Source organism: Phymastichus coffea, unplaced genomic scaffold, assembly GCF_024137745.1.
Source record: "Phymastichus coffea isolate CEN01 unplaced genomic scaffold, Cenicafe_Pcof_1.1 PCOF00031, whole genome shotgun sequence".
NCBI classification, from domain to species: domain Eukaryota; kingdom Metazoa; phylum Arthropoda; class Insecta; order Hymenoptera; family Eulophidae; genus Phymastichus; species Phymastichus coffea.
Window position 1 is genome coordinate 382,606 of NW_026706842.1, and position 20,322 is coordinate 402,927.

The window sequence follows — 20,322 nt, forward strand, 5'->3', positions numbered from 1 at the left end:
CGTAAGCCATACGACGACGGCAACCTCTTTCGAATATTTGCATATACCATCAACAGTAACGCTATTTGCATAGACTCGTGAATCAGTCTCGCAGCCGTTATATGTAGTTGGTCCTAAATAGAAAAACCAGTCGATGTTGAAAGTCAGTGGCTGGTATCCACCGCAAATTTTCATTTGATAAGCTGGCTCGTGTTGACAGTGTGCCAATGCTTAACAAGTATAAAATCACTAATGATGGCGAAAATTCTAATGGAAATGGAAATGCAACAGTTGATGTCTTTTTGTGGATAAAAATTGGAGTAGCTATTATATATTGACAGATACGACGTAGATAAGCGAGGCTTTCATAACGATCGCGTACCAAGCGATGTCCAGTCAACGTCTTATGCAATGTTCCCAACTATAGGCATTATCTAGCATATAAAGACTCGCGAGGAAAATTATGAGAATTTCCAAAGCTATTGAATTTAATATATTAATTAAATTTAAAAAAAAAAAACAATCTTTTTGGCAATAAAATTGCCACGTTCAAACGCGCCTCTTGCGCGTGTGTGGATTAACGAAACAGCTGAGCTAGCATTAACTCGCGTGCAATGTTTACATTTTTGTGCATACAACGCAAATTCCATGTTATTATTCTTGCACGAGCTTTTTCTCTCTTTTAATTTCTACCTTCCTGATGCGACATCGCGTCGCTTCTTCTATGCAACAGCGTGACTTTGCTGCTATTTGTTGATATTCACACGCAGGATGCACTTTCTATTACCAACGCCTTTTTTCGACAATAACGTCGTTGGCTTATTGGAGATTTCTTATCAACCATTGTATCGAGTAAAATTGTCAGGGAAGCTCTTGCGTACTCATTAACTTTTCGTGTGCATATCATAACTTGAGATGTATTACGCTGTTGCAAGGCGCTGAATGCTGAATTAAAGACAACGCGTTCTCACATTATGCATGCAAGTTTCTTAGAATGCACAATGGACGTGTATGGCAGAACTGTTGCTGCTGCAATGAAAATTTATACTTGACTCTTAAGCGCAACTAATTTTAACGAATTAACGCTTTATATTGCCTCGCTTGGCTTGTACTTTCTTTTTCTTCTTCGCGCTACAGCCACTTTGAATTTATGCGCCTTTTAGCAGGCGTAAGAAAAAGGCTTGCGAATCGTACGGCTGTTCTTTTAGCATGCAGTTTTCCAGTTGTCTTTACACGCGCCGATATAACAAGCCTGCCGCCGGATGAAGCAACGCGTACAGATGAAAGTAGTAGAAAAGCAAAGGAAACTTGCGGTAGCATTAAAAGTGAAGTAATCGCGTTCATATGCTCTATTCTTTACTCCCGTATTTGTGCAATCGGCTGGTAGAACCACTATGCGAAAAAAAATAATTGTAAAGGCAAATTAATCATCGGGAGAAAGAAGTAACAGAATTTAATATTCGCATTAAGTATACAATTTATTTTCTAATTTAAACTATACTGTGGTCGAAAGATTTCATGAGCATTCTACATGCTCGACGTAGCTTTTCGTGTTACAAGTCTTACATAAGCAATGCTTTTTGTTTTTTTTTGTCGTGATTAAAAATAAAACACGAAGTTGATTGCAAAAATAATTACCGGGCGTCAGACAAATCGAAAAAAAAAAAAAGAAAAAAAAACGAAAGAATTTAATCAATCAAGAGGCAAAAATCCGGGACTTTGCAAAAGCTGTAATGACGCTTTGGACTTGCTCGAGGCCGCGTGGAAGCAACAGTGGCAAATTAAATCTTTACGCGCCAGAGAATACGCGAATTATGCCTGACCATAGCGGCAAAATGTTGCCGGTGCACACATGTAACGAATTATGCAACGATTCTTTTTACATCTTCGCGCGCAAAGCCACGCGAGTCTTACGGCGACGCAGCAGAGTTCGTCTTTGCTAAAATCGATTCTCCAGTTTGTCGAAGCATTTGTATGGCGACCAATCGCCATGTAACAGTAACGCGTTCTCATTAATAAAATACGGTCAGAGGGGCATCGTTACAAAGTCATCCAAGCGCGTTGCTCAACGAACAAAGAGATCGGTTATTTGTTTAACGTTAAAAACGGACGAACGAAAGAGTACGAATTTTCCGAAGCCTTTTCCTCGCGATGAAAACTCGATAAAAATGAGGGAGAGAGGTAAAATAAATGGTAAAATAAAAGTCCGCGACAACGAGAGAAAATAAAATTGGCGTTGTGTGCATGCGAGTTGATGAAAAAAACAAGCGAACAATACTCTCGTGAATGTTGATCCGTCGATGGGTGGACGTGCATTACGCGGCTAGTAATTCCCCCGACTCGCGCATACAGCGTGGCGACTTATATCGACGAAAAGTACAGAAACCCCCATAAAGTCGCGCTGATTTATCGCGGGAATCGGCTGATTTATATGTATTCACGTGTGCGCACGCATAGCGGGAGAGTGGTTTTAGCGCGCGTGGAAAAACGGATTATAATGGCGTTGTGTACGCGTGCGTGTGGGCAAGTTTCGATGGATTTGGACGTGGGGAATACTATTTTTTTTTTTTTTTTTTTTTTTCTTTTTAGTTAGGGTGTATTTACAGGCCGTAAATCAACAGCAATTTCGCAACGGAAGTGCAGCAAATACTAAACCGGTTGCATGTGTTATAGCGTGGATGAATGTTTTTTCTCAAAACTTTTGTGTTCTTTTCTGAAATAAGTCTTTTGGATTTTGACTTGATGCAGCTATATATAATTATTTGTCGTAATTGCTTCGCGCGATTATGGATCGAAGACTACGGATAACGGTCAGGCCATTTTTTTTATTATTATTGCTGTTCAGAATGTGAGCAACTTTGTTGTCTGCTCTGCAAGTATCCAGATCCTTGAGACTCAAGGATTTATAATCGACTGCGTCGTGTATATAATGCCAGTACGTGCACTTTCATTGCAGCCTGCAGAAAATTATTTTCTTCTATACGCACTCATTAATTCCGTTCTCATCGACTGGCTTTCAAAGGATTGCGCATAGTACGCGCTTTATAATGAAGAATCTGTAACGGGATGTATGTTTTTTTTCGTCGTAACTGTGTCCTCATTAATAAATTCCACGGTGAAATGTCTGTGAAATGAGTTTTCACAAGATGAAATGTTATTTATGCCCAAGCGATTAACGCGTGCGAATCAAATCCACAAAAGACGAAAGCTAATGTCCATTTATAAATCACGAAGTATCATGAATTTCTAGAAAATTAAACTTGGAAACAACACACAATTGCCCAGCGTCTGCGTAGTCAAAGGCGGTTCAGTCGCGCGACGCGGGAGAAAAGAAAAAGGTTCTCATTTGTACCGTGGCTGAGTAGCGCAACACAACATACCAGAGAGAATGTTAACGAGCATGTCGAATTTTAAGAAATTATATGAATCATCGGGTGCCATTATTCGACATTACCGAGTGTATCTCGCTCTGATCGAAATCAATGCGTATTCGGTCATCCTGCGCACAGCTCAACGTCGTCGAACGACGAGCAGTGTCTTTAACCAGCGGGTCTAGAAACAGCAAATGGAAAAAAGAAAGAAGCGGGCCGCTGCGCGAAAGAAAGCTTAAAATTTGGGCGTGGTTCCATAAGAACGCTTCTAATTTACCGCGGCTGCGCGCGTTCATTAGGCGCGCACGGTGCACGCTACGCGGATGCGCCTGACGTCAGCGGCGCTTACCAAGCAGCGGGCAGGGAAGAGTCATTGAACGACCGCGGGAAATATGTTGCTACTCCGCGGAGCTGAACATCCGGTTGTCTTCGGGATCGATCCTGTGACTCAGGTCCCGGCGAAGAGAAAAGAAGAAGAGCGCGCGCTCCTGAAAAAACTTCGACGGGAGCTGGCAACGAGCGGCTGTTTATTCGACGTCATTTGCAATCCGAAGCCCCCGGAGAAGCCACTGATCTCAGAACGCGCGCCGTTGACTCAACTAAGCAAATAAAGAGTGACGATTCTCCCATATCCGAAGGAGTAAGCAACGCAGCCTCCCATCCGACTCTTCTCTCTTCTTCGTCAGCCCACGCTCGGCGACTTTCCTCACGCGCCTCCTGCAGCGTTCGCCCGCGCCGCGCGCAGCACATATAGCTAAATTTAAAGCTTCTTCCTTGCTCGCGCCCCCGCCTTTATATGTACGCCCGAGCCCCTTTTTCTTCGCGTTTGATCTCGACTCGTGCGCCCCTGTACTTAGAAGTACACAAGCGACTTTTCTTGCATGTTCTACTCGTGACTGGATTTGCTGGAGAAAGGGAGAGAAAGATATATATATATTTAAACTTGACTCGTGCGTTTATCCAATGAATGTCTAGCTCAAAAAATTTTTTTGTTAATTACATACGTTCTTTTTACCAAGCCACAATAAATACCGGCAACAAATTGCATCGTCGCGTCTCTAAACTACGCAATTTACAGCCGTACATTTTAGTGTATCTTTACGATGATTAGCTTCTTAAAATTATGTTGCGGATGATCCTTATTAAAAGAATAGAATGTTTGGCGTATACTCTCGAAGAGACCAGCAGCAAATAGGCGAATGCGTCGTGTATCCCACAGCAGACGCAAACTAATATTGACCGCAAAGAAATAAAAATTCCAAGATGCACGCACAACCATAGCAACACTGAAACAGCTGCACGGTCACGAAGCCGTAAGCTCGTCGGCGTTTAATCTTTGCGAGTAGACAAGCACACGGTTCGCACGTCCTGGTCTTCGTCGACGACGGCCACTCTAACTCTCTTGGTATTGAAAAAAGACTCGGCTTTTCGCGCATCGGATCTAATGCGAGTCAACGATTCGCGTTTGTTTTTTTCTTTTATCATGATGGAGGATGAAAGTTTCTCACGGCCGCTTCAAATTGCCACGACGAAGCTGCTTCGTTAGGCTTCATTAAGATCCGTCGCTTTTAATAAGAGTAATACATATTTCAATGCCGCCTCGCGATATTTTTATTGGGGTGGGAAGACGGGCTAATTTTTCCCGATGCATTTTGTCGGTTTCTTTCTGCTTTCTGCAATTTGAAAGCTCAAAGGCAATCAGTTTCGAGAAGGAGGAGAGCGACCGCAAACAGTCATTTCGATTTGGAAACGGCAGTGCAAGGTGCTCCCTTACTGTCCAAAATACTGGACAGCTTAATTTGCTTTCGGATTACTGCTCATAATTCACTGCGGAAGAATACTTTCTCTTCTCTCTAGCTTCATTGGTGCTTTTGTGGATAAGCCGTCTGCGAGAAATTCTTGCGAGAACGTTGAGTTGCTGGCGAGATGACAATGTCTGTTATTTCGTCGTATCACACGAACGCATATAAATTCTGTTACTATTGCGCGTTTGGATCATCATTTTATTGACGATTGATTCTGACGTGGCGATCTGTAGTTTAGTTTAACGGCTATTTAAAGTCTGCGCAAATGCATCAATTCCGAAAGATTATAATAGTCTTTCTATTATTTTTGTGACAGGCAAGCTACAAATGAGAAAGCACACGAGTTCCCGGGACGCGTAAGCTGCGATACGCCGAGAGCAAGAGGGATTCGTGAATTTCGCATTCGTCGCATTGCTTCTAGCATCATCGTTACTCAGCGCGCCAATAAAGTAACGACCGACAAGCTTCGGCCACTTGCAGAAGGAGCCATAACGGCCAAGCCTCATCTCGTTCGAGTACAAAGCGAGCGAGCATCGAGTCGAAGCCTAAAGTAGTAGCCTGATAAAAATGCCAAGCGCGCGCGAAGCCAAATCGACTCGCCCGCGAGTTCGTTGAACGAACGAAGCACGAGGCGTACGATGGCGAATAATCAAACGGAATAAAATTGGAAAAACGTTGCTCCGGTGCATACCGATACGGCGAAGGGGCAAAAGGCGTCAATAATGATCGGCGTGTCTCTCTCTCTCTCTCAATACCGCCGCTCGCTCGCGCGCAAGCCAGCGGCTTTTATTATCATTTGGCCTCTGCGCGCACACGCGCCGGTAGGTGCGATGTGGCCGCGGCGCTGGAATGCGCGCCTTTCTCGTTCGCCATGCGTCGTTGAAAAATGTACGGCCGCGCGCGCGCGCGCGCGTGCGTGCGCGTTGCGAAACTTTGACGCCGAGGCAAGCGATATTGCCGCTGCGCCTCCGCCGATTACCCAAGCTAATTGCGGATTTGTGAAATTGTTTCGCTGCACGCGCTCCTGCTTTCTGGGGCGGCCGCGGAGGCAGCCGAGTGCGCGCTTTCCTTCCTTCCTCGCGTTATCCCGCTTCGGTCGGCTGGGACTCGCGGATTCCCTTGATGTAGGTCGAGAGCGCGCGCGCCGAGGAAGGCGGGCGGCGCCGGGTCACGCGCGAGTGCCCATAAGCACGGGGATGCGTCTGCCGCGGGGAGGCGATAGTGAGCGCCGTCGGCAGCGCTCGTCACCTTCTGATCATGTGGGTCCAACTCCTCCTCGTCGGCGCCCCGGCAAGCGTCGTTACAGGCGTTCGCGCGATTTGCACACAATGCCCCCTCGAACGCTCGGGCTGCGCGCAGTGAGGACGACGACGACGACGAGCGGAAAAACTCTCCTGCGTTTTGCGAGGTGACGCACTACGCTATGGCGCGACCTCGAACTTTCGACGCCGACGCGTAATGAGCGAGATACGCGTGTGCCCCCCCTTCCTCCCCCGAGGCGTTTGCTCATTGGTTCATTAGGAAATTTACGAGCCCTTTTTCTCGCTTGCTGCCATATGCTCCCTAACAGCGTGGATACTCATTGTTCTACCGCTTGCCCGCCGCTTACGTGTGTACATATACATATATGAAAGCTCGTTCATTTTCTTGTGTTTGACTCGAGCGAAGTTTGAGTTAATTAAAACTCGTTTAACACACATTCATTCGTTAATAGAAATACGGAAGTGTCGCTAATCAGATCGTTCCGATTCGTTGTTATATATCATTCACATATTACTCAAGAACCATTGATTTACGTGACCCAAGTGGTTTCTATTGATCTCTTCGGGTTCCGAGAACACGTGAAACCAGCATCGGCTGAAAGGGAAATTTAGCCGCGGTCAGTTGCATTAGATCGCGTTAATTAGGCCAGCTTGAAGCCAAAGTGGAACACTAATAAAAGTTATTGTATAACAATGAAGTTATCGCCGCTGCAGTTGTTACTCGAGAGGCGAGCGACAATAACAACGACCCGACGGAATGTAATTGGAGGTTGCGCGGCAAGCCCGTCGCGATGCGAAAATCAACGCAAACGTAACGCGGGAGCGACGCTCCTCGAGAAAGTCGATGCGCTGGGTAGAGGGGAGGCGCACTCGAAACCCGTCCTCCTCGTCGGCGGTCACGGTCGCTCTCTTCTCTCGGCGGCCGTCCGAATCGAAAACTCAAATCAGAAAAAACTCATTCTCCTCCGCGCAGAGCGACAATGGCGCGCAGATGCGTTAGAAACGCGGAAGCGCGATTCGGTATTCCCAAGGCGAGCGTAAATGTCATCGCGGATTGGGACCTCGTTCGCGTAACGACACGAGAGAGCGCGCGCGCGTGCGTGCAATGTGCGACTCTATTGTGCAGGCGAACGGCCACCCGAGCGCTCTGCGTCTCTTCTCTGCGACAAAGGCGCTGCTGAGCGCTCGAGCTCGTGATCGCGGCCAATTCGACAGCCGCGTCGACGATCATTGCTGCGTGGCCTGCCGAGACGCGCGCGTATCTCTCTCGACGTTCGATTAGACTTGACTGCCCTCGAAATCGTCGCTTGATCGCGCGGACACCACGACCGTTTGCCTCGATTCGCGATTGGACGATGCGACCGAACTCGCGGTTGATCGATGTCTTATCCAGCGTTGTGGACTCGATTGGACACGCGCTCGTACGCTGTTTGTTTTTCTCTTTTCGCGCGCAATTCGTCACGTCGCGGACCGCCGGGACGTCTATTCCCGTTACGAAAGATTGATTTCGCGACTCGCGCGTGCCGGGCGCGCGACAATTATACACGAACGACGTCCAAGCGAAGCTACCTGAAAGTTCTCTGGTTTTTTCATCGCAGCGCAAACACCTTAGTCCTTTTTAATTGAAAAGCGACCCTCCGCGCGAATGCAAAAAGAAAAAAAAAGACGGCTCTCGCGCAAAAAGCCACGTCGCGCGTGCGTGCATGTGTGCACGTGGCTTTCGTCGCGCATGCCGCACACACCCGAAAAAAAAAACTTGGCTGGTACGCGACTGTATATTGCTTGCGCGTTGAAATAAAAACGCTCTCTTTTTGATGTCTATCTGGCACGTGATTAAGCCGGACGTGATTTTACTTTATTTTAGTTATCTCTTTTTTTTTTATCTTCATACGAGCGCGAGCTTCGAAACCGCTCCACTACCTACGTATGAGTTTTTGTTTTCTTTTTTCGACGATGCTCAAGCCCGTATTTTTTGATTGCGTGCGTTGCGGAGATCGCGACAAATGAAATATTTTCGTCGAGCGTAATTGCCAAGGAGCGAGAGAAGCGCGAGCGTCGAAAGCGACTCGATGTTTCAACAGATAAGCCAGTGGATAAAAGTGTCCGTCGAAAACTCTCTCGTCAAAGTCAACGAAAGCGTTATGAGATGAAAAAGGACGATCGCGGAGAGCCAACTTATTCACCGCGGCTTCGTATCCGAGCCGTCGCTACGAAGAAAGTTGCGCGCGCAAAAGAGAGGAGAGAAAAAAAGAGAAGTCACGGCCACACGACTTTCGCTGGGCGTACGCAGCGTGCGAGGGCCATTAATCGGAACGGAAGGTGTCGAGCGCGGTTTTCAAGTGAAGATCAAGGCTTAAAAGTCGCGCGGAGGGGGTGGGAGCGACGTAAAGTTAAAGGTGAAAACTGCGAGAGTTGAGGCGCAGCGAGGTTAATTAATCACCGATTCTTATCTACGATTGTCTACGTTGGCCCCCACGCTACATCCACGGTTACTGTTAGTGCTACATACTTCTTATTCTGCTGATGAGGAAAAGTCGCATTGCCGCCATGTTATTACAGCAAAATCTCTCTCTCAGCATTGTCATTTCGCGAAAGAGAGAGAGAGAGAGAGAGAGAGAGAGAGAGAGAGAGAGAGAGAGAGAGAGAGAGAGAGAGAGAGAAACAAGCTTCGTAATATAAAGTAAATTGTATTTACGCTGGCAGAATGGGAAAGCGAATTGCATCGTTAATTCCGTTAACAATTGAAATGGGAACTCGACGTTGCCATCCCTTTCGCAAAGCAAAGAAAAACAGGGGTTAAAAACAAGAAGGGAATATACGCCAGACTAATTCCCGGGTGGCTATATCTGCTGCCCAAACGACGGAACAACGCGGGAATGAAAGGATACGGCTGCCGGAGACGGACGACGTTGGCGAATCGCGTTTAAGCCGCGCCTACAAACGCAGCTCTGCCTGCCGCTAAATCCATTAACCGGATCCGTAATTAACGTCCGATTTATTGCTCGCGATCGCGACCAGTCAGTCGATTGTGTTGGGCTTTACCTCCGCGACGCAGCGCCGCTGTTGTATTTGTACGGGGCACACACAAGAAGAGTTCACTCGCGCGACGCGTCGTAAAATGGCTTTAATTTCTGGTTTGATCCTGATTTTGCTGAAACCTTCGTGGAAAAGAAAACTCCGTTGAATTTTTGTTTTTTTTTGCATGTCCTATAAAAGTAAACATACTTCTTTGAAGAAGAAGAGGGCGAACCAGCACCATATGAATCAGCAATTGCAAACCGGAAACCCACGAGAAATACGCTTAAAACAGATTTACGAAAGTAATTAGCCTTTTTTTTTTCGAAGAAATGAGTCATATAGACAACTCGCGAACATTATCCCATCATTGTCATACTTGCAGTGGCGCCGCAGCAGACAATAAAGATTCCGCAATACTAACCTCTCTCTCTCTCTCTCTCTCTCTCTCTAATCTGAAGCAATGAGGATGTCTGTGCGAGATAGAGCTTGAATAACACGCGTTGGAAATTAATACCTGACAACCAAAACCCACGCCGCAAGAACAAGCCTTTACCTTCGATCATCGCTCTCTTTCGGAGTCTGTACAAGCCTTGGAGCACGCCCATGAGAAATACTTATCTCTCTCTCTCTCTGGTGGAAAGCGAAAGCGAGTTGTGAGAGGCGTCGGCGCGCGCGGAGGAGGATCGATCAATATATGCAGCCGGCGACGGGACCGGATGTCCCGGAAAAGACGCGTCTGTCGCGCCGCGCGAACTCGCCATGCGGACATTTCCCTCGTGTGCCATACAGAACTGAATTTAAAAAGCACACACACTTACGTATACTGTCCGACAGGAGAGGGATTGCGCTACGTGCGTGCACGCGTGCGCGTGTGTGCAAACGGCGATATTTTTATCCGCGCCTATACTGCGGGGGTTGCGTTTTCGTCATGTGGCACGCGGATGGATACATTCTCGTGTATTTTGTATTGTCGGGATTTTTCTTTTACTATTGCTGGAGCCACCGCGAGATGTGATTGAACTTTGATTTTGGTTGATTGGCATGGTGTTTTTTGAGCGTATTCAAATACACTTTCGAAAGCTTTGTTAACCTTCACGTGGATTGTATTTGACTTCTTGAGTACGTAATAGTGTGAACATTCTTCAATGAAAGCCATTGGCCTGTCTTAAAGGAAAAAGAACTGTAAAACGCTTTGAAGCTGTAAAAAGCGATCAACAAGAGGCATTTGGAAGACGTTTATTCTCGTTAACACGTAGAGCCGCTTAAGCACACGCAAACCGCAGCAAATCCACAAGCAATAAACTCCAGTGCGAAAGCTCTCGACTGCAAACCACCATACCCGATGTTCCGCGCAGTTTGCCAGGTCTGCGCGTATACGCGCAGTGCAAACCGTATTTCATTATGATGATACACTTTGAATTAAAGCAAACATGCCAGCAAAGGCTCCGGAAAAACGAGAGGAAGTTTTTCAGAAAGATCAAAAAGCCCTTCTCGGCAAATTATTAATGCCACAGAGCAAAAGACACACCGGGAACTTCGAGCTTCTAAAGAGAGCCGGAGACGACGACGACGACGATGACCACAGGAGGAAAATCGTTGCATTCGCCGAACGACTTTCCAACCGAATTGGCTTTCAAACGGTGCTGTGCGCAAGACCTTAAAGATTCTCAACCCTCGTATGCGTTACGAGCAAACCCATTGCTTCTTCTTTTCTGCGTTTCGCACTGATTTATTCGATTGGTTTAGCTTATACTTTGTTTTCAGTGTGCTGCCAATGATATGATCGAGTTACGACCTCTCTCTCTCTCTCTCTCTCTCTCGTAAAGGATTCTCTTCGAGGCTTGGCGCGTTTTCAATTCCACGAGTGCGTGAGCGCGAATATACATGTATACCTTAAGTAGAAAATGTTCGCTGTATTGTTTTAGTTTTTTCACGTAAAACACTTGTCGTAGCGTGCACGCGTGCATATGTAATATCAGTCGAATAACTAAAGCTATAATTAGCAATCCGAAAGGAAACCGACACTGCCGACCTGGAAATAAGAGTACAGCGGAAGGATCCAATTTCGTGTCGCATAATACAAAGCAAAATGCGCGTGTTCGTCATATCCACGTCGGACGTGTAGCGCTGACGAGCGCGCTACTTGAATCTTCCGCTCGTACCACCGTGGCGCGTGGACTAAATCGCGACGACGACGATGACAACTTATCTGGAGATATCCGCTGTCGATGAGCAGGCCTCTCCCGCGGTATGCACGCGCGACGGTTGCGTCGCTTCCGATTTGCGAGGAACTGGGAGAGAAAAAATTCCACTTAATTTATGGATCTCGCAAGAGAGAAAATACACCGGACGCGTCTGTTGGACTCTCCCACGTAGGCGCGTTATGGCACCTGACTTCATCATTCGCCTTATTATCCTGCCATGCACATATCCCGTAATGGCTTTCCGTTCAATCTGTCTAGCCGCTGTGAGTAATTGCCTCTCTCTCTCTCTCTCTCGGCTACATTATTCATACATCGCGCACGAGAAGACCTACTTTAACAAGTCACACGCCGCTAACGTGAATTCGTGTAAGATGAAGGAAAGAGCACAGTTATTGGTCGCGATTTGTCTTACACGAAATGACGCGGAGTTTATAATTGACCTACTCAGAGATGGATTGATTCGGTTGGTCCTTAGAAGCGCATCGTAGTTGAAATAAATTTCGGGCCATGTGCTCTCCTCGCTGTGCACGGAAAGTAGCTCCAACATAAATATACACGCCAAGCGATTCTTGCAGTGTGTTTATAATACCTTCGTTGATCAATCGTTACGTATATACCGAGAAATTATCGATCTCACTGTACGCGTCAATGGCATAAGAGCCATTGGCTCGCTGTGTGATCGATGGTCGTTACGTTGCGCCAAGTTTTTTTTGCATCAGACTGTCGCAACTGGCGTCGCTGTGCCAGTGAGATCATTGCTACTGATATTCCAGATTGAAAACGGACGAATTTGTTGAGTTGCAGGTATCGAGGTCGGCGGACTTGGCCATTGAGATCCCGGGTAATTTGAGCCAAGGCGGAGCATGGTACAGGCTCGATTACACGCCGAGGGTTGGGCATCCACCGCCTAACTCGACGATCGCCGCCACGGAGATCGGCGACGTGATAAAATTTCGCGACGGCCTGCCCGGCACTCGCTACGAGTACTGGCTCTACTACAGCAACGAAACGCTTCACGACTGGCTGACCTGGACGGCATCTATTACCACTGGTCAGTTCCAATTCTTTTGTGAGATGTTGCAGGGCATTACTAGGCTTTGCACTCTCTTTCTCTCTCTAATCGATCTCTAACACTTGGCTCTCAATGACGATATTTCGGCGCGCACGCATGAAATAGAAAAAGGCGCGTTCTCTTTAGTGGAGCGCGATGGATTTGCGAGGCGAAATTTCGGCTTGTGGGTCGCACAGCTCTGCTGCTCGATGATGTCAATTTCCTTGCGGCAGCCCGCGCGCCGCTTTAACATACATATACCGCCGAGTCGACAATTGATGAGCCGTGGCGGCGGCGCACGCTCGTCGCCAGAATTATGATCCAACTGACCCCAATTGTTGCAAATACAAGCGAATTTCGAGCGTAGTTATTAATGTCATTTGTTCATTTTGCTTTGAGAATGTGACGTTAGCGATTTTTCTTTTGTTGGTATTCATTAAAATAATATTGCAATGCTTGGTTGAATTACGTATGGACGATTTAATTAGAAAAATCGATGTTACCTTAACAGTACGTTACTCATTCGTTGACCCAGTAACGTCAAATTAAACGATTCTCTGGTAAAGCGAGCAACTGTAATGCATCTGTTTTACAATTGATTTTCGTGGAACAAGTCCGAAAATTGATTTTCTTGGCACCTACACACGGTCAATCCGGGTAAGAGCCGTTCACCTATTTCCGTCGATTGCCAAAAATCTTCTTGGCTGCTCCCGCGTGTGCGATCGGACGAATGATCTCATTCGCGAGGAGAGTGAGTTTTTTACGCGCCAATGAATCGAGATAAAAATGCGAAACCCGAGCCGATTGCAAGGAGCGTGCGACGACAAGGCGTTTTCCTCATTAGTCGCCACTCTTTATAAATTCTTAGGCGAAAGTTAGCTGGCTGGTATTTTCATTGGAACGTCGTGATATAATAGCCCACTTTCGAATGAGCAACTTGAAAATGACAGAAACGAGGCGCGAAGCATGCAACGAGAACGAGTCAACTGAAATGCAAGGAAGCAACGTTATTGAAATGTGCTTGTGCGTGGACTTATATCGCATGATGAATGGCACTTGGCAATCGTCAAGCAGACAAAATAAGCTTGCGCCGACGGCCGAGTCTCGTCGATCGATCAACGTCAATTAAGCTGTAACGAGGGCTATATGTAAATTCACATATCGATTTTGATTTTCGCAGCACCGGATCCGCCGTCCAACCTGACGGTGTCGGTGAAGAGCGGCAAATCGGCGGTTGTACACTGGGAGCCACCTCGCCACGGGAATTATTCGGGCTTCCGCTTGCGAGTACAGAGTTTCAATGACGCTTCGAATCCTTGGACTTCGGTTATACCAGCGGACGCTGCTCCCTACACTCTGCGCGACCTCACGCCAGGCGCCACCTACTCCCTTCAGCTCTTCACGGTCCTCGACACCAAGGAGAGTGCCGCCTACACCAGCAGAAACTTCACTACCAGTCAGTACAGTCACCCTTCCTTTATGTTCTCGTACACCCTTTCTTTTACGTTTTTTTTTCCTCAGCGAGTCTGCATCGAAGCACTTGTTTCTCCTTTTTGTGCGGTAACATTCGTCGAATATGCGAATTGACGAAACGCACTGACAGGAATATAACGAATGTTTGCATGCGCAGCTTGCGAATGACAATAATTGAAGATAATGATGCTTGTCAGGGAGAATTGTATGGAAGTTGAAACGACGCACGAATTGTATTTTCCACAGAGCCGAACACTCCAGGAAAGTTTATCGTCTGGTTCCGCAACGAGACGACATTGCTAGTGCTGTGGCAACCGCCTTATCCAGCTGAAATTTACACTTATTATAAAGTTAGCATAGATCCTCAAGATGCCGCTGAATCCGTCCTCTACATTGAGAAGGAATCAGAACCACCGGGACCGGCTCAGGCAGCTTTCAAAGGTCTTATTCCTGGTAAGCCTCTTATACATTTGTATTTAATTGAGCGCCCTTCTCTCGTAATCCTGAGCGATGACAACTCCATCTTTAATTGCTTGTCTTCTCCTCTTCTCTCCTTTTCGTTTGCCCTTGTCAATTCTACATGCAAATATTCGGGAGGATCCTTTGTTCGCCGGCCTCCTCGCTGTTTACATTTATTTATGGAATACATATTCATTTCGACGAAAAAACATTTGGTATTTTTCTTTCTCAAGAGATTCGTTGTTTGTTAACAGAAGTATATAGTTGTAATTTATCATCGGTAGCTCATATATTTTAGTTTAAAAACTCGACCAACGATATTATCGTTCGTCTGTTGTGCGAGGCTATATGAGAAACCTGATTTATCGAGGGAAATTTTTATTTTTTTTTTCATTGATTTGCACTAAAAAGCACAGATGTCTAACACTTAAAAGCTGTGAACCATTTTTCATTCCTGCTGACATGCGAATTAAAAATTTATTATTGTCCCCATTGAATACGAGTGAAAAGTTGTAATTAATTGTTTCAATACATTTTTTTTTACCTCGACATTTTTGTAGTGATATTTAGAGAACCATGATATTAATTCTTCAAGCGCAGATTTCACTTGTGAGAATAAGCTGATGCTTCGTTAATTTTAACAAATATATTGCTTCACAGGTCGAGCGTACAACATTTCGGTACAAACAGTATCCGAAGACGAGACATCAGCACCAACAACGGCTCAGTATCGGACAGTGCCGCTTCGACCGTTAAACGTAACGTTCGACAATTCGTCTGTGACGTCAACGTCATTTCGGGTATTCTGGTCGCCACCCAATGGCACTTCTGAGTTCGACAAATACCAGATTTCCCTGGCAGGCAATCGACGTTTCACCCCTGTAACGCGGAATCGTGAAGACGACACCAAGTGGGACTTCAAGGACCTCGAACCTGGCAAAACTTACCAAGTCGTTGTCAAAACTTTCTCGGGAAAAGTCTCTAGTTGGCCTGCTAGCAAAGATGTGACGCTTAGTAAGTATTCTTTATGTAAATTATCATATTCTGACGGTCGAACAACTAGCTGAAGCTTTTTATTTCAGTTGAAAGTACGACCTTCACTTAGGTGATAATATACGTCGTGAAATGGCAGTTTTTATATCACAACGTCGAACCGAGATAAAATGCATTAAAATGCCTTGTGATTTAAGACCTACGTTAAAAGAAACTGAATAACGGTATAATTCAAGTCTCATGTTTAAGATAAACTCGTATTAAAATATTTGGAATAAATTTTCGTGTCACTATTCTTATAGCCTCGCCCTCATTCATACCATATTGTAAATAATCGTTTGAAAAAAGTTGTCTTTTTCGCTAAACAACAATTGATTTTGCTAATCAAGATCGATGAGTTGTTAACTTTTATGCTAAGTTGTTTTGAGAAGTTTGAACAGTTACCTTTTTACATCGCATTGTCTGAAACTCATTAATGTAGCGAATCTAAATAGATGCGAAGTCTTTTGGATTCGCTCTTGATTTATTTCGCCTTGCGACACTAATAGGATTTCGTTCATCTGCCTTTCGAAGTCTTGGCTGGGTGTTACGATATACGAAGTCTAAACTTGATGCGAGTTATAGAAAGTTTTAATGGCTTTTTTGTGCCGAAATATCACTTTACTTTTATCTAGTCAACTTAAGCACTAAAACATTGAAAGCTGTAACGAAATTAACGTTTTATACTTTATGCTTGATACTGATAAGATTCTTTAGGATTATCTTTTAATTTAAATAATAGAATATTTCTATAACATATTACTATAAAGATTAATTTTGAAATTATTCCAGGACCCCTGCCGGTTCGGGATCTTCGAGCGGATATTGACGACCGCACTTGGATGGTCGAAGTTTCTTGGAGTCCAGAAAACACCAGCACACAAGATTCCTACAAAGTCGAATATCACGAAGTTGAAGGAACTATTGGCGGTGACAGTAATTTCTTAATGACCAACAAGACAAGAGTAAGTTTTTTCTCGTTGATCCATAAATAACACACTGAAAGGATTTTAGTCATTTCGACTAGTAGCTTTTACGTCAATAAAGATACAAAGACTCTCAATAAATTGTATTATTATCTACTAATGCAAAAAATTTTCAATAAACCATTTATTATGCACAAAGGCAGAAAAAAAATACTTCGCAAGATAGAGAAGTCGCTGTAGAAAATCTCATCACTCAACCAAAGCACTCAAAAGAATAATCGTAAAAACGTTTTATTCCTTTACAGACAAGTTGAGTTTTTCACGTAGTAAAGATATGTAGTCTGTTCTTTTCAAGTGTCTTTGTATGTACAGAAATTAAAAATGAACTAAGATCGTGAGAGATTTTTTTCAGTATAAATAATATTCTTGAAATTGTCTCGGTAATTCATGAAAATTAAATCATTTGCTTAACTTTTCAGATAACCCTAGAAGCTCTACTGCCAGGCCGAAACTACTCAATAAGCGTTCAGGCGATCAGCAATAAGGTCGAGTCAAACGAGACCATCCTCTATCAAGTAACCAAACCTTCAAGCCCGATAATTGAGGATCTAAAGCCAATCGAGAGGGGTCTGAACATTTCGTGGAAGAGCGACGTCAATTCGCGTCAAGAGAAATTCGAGGTGACTCATAATCGCAACGACACGGGTGAGAGCGCGACAACTTTGACCACAGAGTCACATATCGTTCTCGAGGATCTTTACCCTGGTGCCGGCTACGAGGTCAAGGTCTTTGCTATAAGCCACGGTCTCAGAAGCGAACCCCACGCCTACTTCCAAGCTGTCCGTAAGTGTCGTCCTTTGTTATTCATCTGCACCTGCACCGATTCCGTTTTTTCGCGTTGTGCGACAATGACTTTTACGCCGCTTGAATGTTTTTCCATCTCTTATGAACGGACCGTTAATGGTATTTTTATACAAATATATTCAAAAATAGTTTCATGGTTTTTTCTGACAATGCCGGTATAATAAAATGAAAATGGCTGTAGCAATTATTTCAATTTCCACTTGCTAATTGACAATTATTTTGTTCAATTGACAGTGCCACATCCACCGAGAAATCTGAGTATCGAAAAAGTTACGAGTAATACAGTGCTGGTACACTGGGAAGCGCCTATCGATTCAATATTTACAGAATATGCAATAAGATATAGAACAGAGGATGATCCACGCTGGGTAAAACTTCCAAGTGTGAAGGAAACAGAAGCCGAAGTTGCCGATATGACGCCCGGAGAGCGTTATACCATACAGGTCAATACTGTGAGCTTCGGCGTCGAAAGTCTCTATCCACTGCAAGTCAATCATACTATTCGTAAGTGTCGTACTGTGTTAAAAAAAATTCACATCTGTTCGTTACAAAGAACTAATGCAAATTCTTAATATTTAAAGGTCCAAATCCGGTTCTTAATATAACACCCGTAATCGATTCGACGAATGTGACACTCGAATGGCCGCGTCCCGAAGGTAGAATCGAATATTATGCTCTCAAGTGGTGGCCTATGGATATACCAGAGGGTATTCGTGCAAAAAATGTGACGGCAAGTAGTGAACTATCAAGTATCGGTTACGAGGATGGAGTCACTGTAAACATCGAAAGGATTCTCGTTGATGAACTGATCCCAGGAGTAGAATACTTTTTCACTGTCTACACGGTATCCTATGATCTCGTTAGTGATACCTCGAGCCTGAAGACCCGCACGAGTTAGTTAATATTTTTATTCTCTTTGAACGGTTTACTAATTAACGAAGGGATTTAGATCCGGTGAATTAGCATGAATTATTTGTAAATATGATTTCATTTAACATATATGAAACCATGTAAACCCATTTGTGCATTCTTATGAATGCTTAAATATTTTCGAAAGAAAGACTCATTGACTAAATTTTTCGTCAAAAAAAGGAAAAAAATAGAAAAAAATAGGAAACTTATTGAGCTTGTTGTAATGCTTCAATTGTACATTTATGATTATCAGTTGAAAGCATCATCGATCATTACGACGTTTAACAAGTATCATTTTCATAATAATTAAATCTAACTCATATCAAGTAACTAACATAATTAATGAAAACATCGTCATCTATATCATTTTTTATCCTATACTAATATATATACATTTTTACAATGCTCTCGTAACGCTTGTAAAGGTGAAAAGGAACTGGGAACCGATCAAGGTACATTTTTTTTTCGTAAGTGTCGTACCGCATATACTAACATTAAGTAGTAAAATGTAACGCGTAGAACTAACAAAGTATTTTAGAAAGTGTTAACGTAAACAGCACAGAGAACAGCATGGCTTATAAACAAAGTCCACGTGTCGCGTGCGAAAATAATGAATCTATATAGTTAATAAAATTTGCAGCGATGGAAATTTTTCGTTTTCGCTTTTCCTTTGGCAAATCGTACAATACCATGGGTAAATTATATAAATGATATCGATAAACTCACTTTCGTGCAGATTAAGAATGAAAAATTGTCATAACAATTATAATCAACGTCACGTACACACGTTTTATTCATTATCGCAAGCGATACACTGGTATACACACTCTCATTGTAGAATACATGTGCTTGAATGTTGCATCGTGAAACTGTTGCTTGGCGTGTCGTAGCGCTAGTAGTACTCTCTTGGCAACTCAAGAGCTGCGCAATGACAGGTATGCTCTAATGCGAGGCGTTTTTATTTATCGTCTGTCTTCCTCTTACGCTCTGTTCGCGCGACGCACAGTGCCGCTGATTCAATCGGAGGTAGTATTGGCGGTCGACAGCAACCAGCCGGACTCGCTGACTTTGCGCTACACGCCGACGCCCAACGGCGAGTCGTCGCGTTTTGATCTCTACCGTTTCCGTATCAACAACGCCTTCAACACCACTCAGGAACGTATCGTCAACGATACCGACACCAAAGTCAGATTTACTGGGCTCACACCCGGACGACTCTACAACGTCACTGCTTGGACTATTAGTGAAAACGTCGAAAGCAAACCACTCGTCCGTCAGGATCGACTATGTGAGTTCTTATTTCTCAGTCAATGTTTACCATACATGCGTGATGTTTTCAATGCGTCTCGTTATTATCAGTTTCGTTTGTTCTTGCTAGAACCTATTACATTACTTTAATATCTGTTTTCCAAGCTAAAATATTACCTTGAGATCTAATCTTGCTACCTTCGCTTTTAAACTAATACAAGCGTTTGCAGCAATATACTGTGTGTCTATTTGCAATTTACATCATCGTCACAAATATCTGACAAATTTATGTTTACTTACATGAAAGATAATACTTTGTTGACAGTTGACAATAGTTACTTAGTAGTAGATTCTTACAATTAAAATGCAATTACAGAGTTACGTAGTTAAAGTTTTTACAAGGTAATGAACGTAAAAGTGAAACTATAAGCAATAACGTTTTTTTTTAGAAATTAATACCACGAACGTAAAATTGCCATTTTCATAATTTTTTTTTGTTTGATAAACAAAAAAGATCTTGATCTATAATTTACAGATTATTCATAAACAATTATTGAAACTACTGTGCAATTATCTTCGGGGAATCGTTGAAATCGTAAAGTCACCAGTAAAAAAGAAATCAGGAAAACATCAAGTTCATATATTTACACAAATCACGCAACATAAGACCAATGAGATTCTCTTTTTTTCCTCACTTTCTCATCAATTTTCAATGAAC

General features: G+C 44.0%; 1 protein-coding gene across 5 annotated transcripts in view; it reads left to right on the forward strand.

Annotated features, from left to right (window-relative positions):
* LOC131663066 (tyrosine-protein phosphatase 10D) overlaps positions 1-20,322 on the forward strand; it is a 34,303-nt gene that overhangs the window by 3,322 nt on the left and 10,659 nt on the right. For 3 of the 5 annotated variants that reach the window (XM_058933147.1, XM_058933148.1, XM_058933149.1), the window contains exons 2-10: positions 12,444-12,690; positions 13,871-14,146; positions 14,410-14,616; positions 15,283-15,636; positions 16,447-16,619; positions 17,060-17,423; positions 17,679-17,948; positions 18,026-18,337; positions 19,363-19,644. In XM_058933147.1, coding sequence (XP_058789130.1) covers positions 12,444-12,690; positions 13,871-14,146; positions 14,410-14,616; positions 15,283-15,636; positions 16,447-16,619; positions 17,060-17,423; positions 17,679-17,948; positions 18,026-18,337; positions 19,363-19,644 — 2,485 coding nt within the window. Of the gene's footprint in view, positions 1-12,443; positions 12,691-13,870; positions 14,147-14,409; positions 14,617-15,282; positions 15,637-16,446; positions 16,620-17,059; positions 17,424-17,678; positions 17,949-18,025; positions 18,338-18,781; positions 18,809-19,362; positions 19,645-20,322 lie in introns of all 5 variants that reach the window. The other 2 variants (XM_058933145.1, XM_058933146.1) reach the window with 1 other exon arrangement.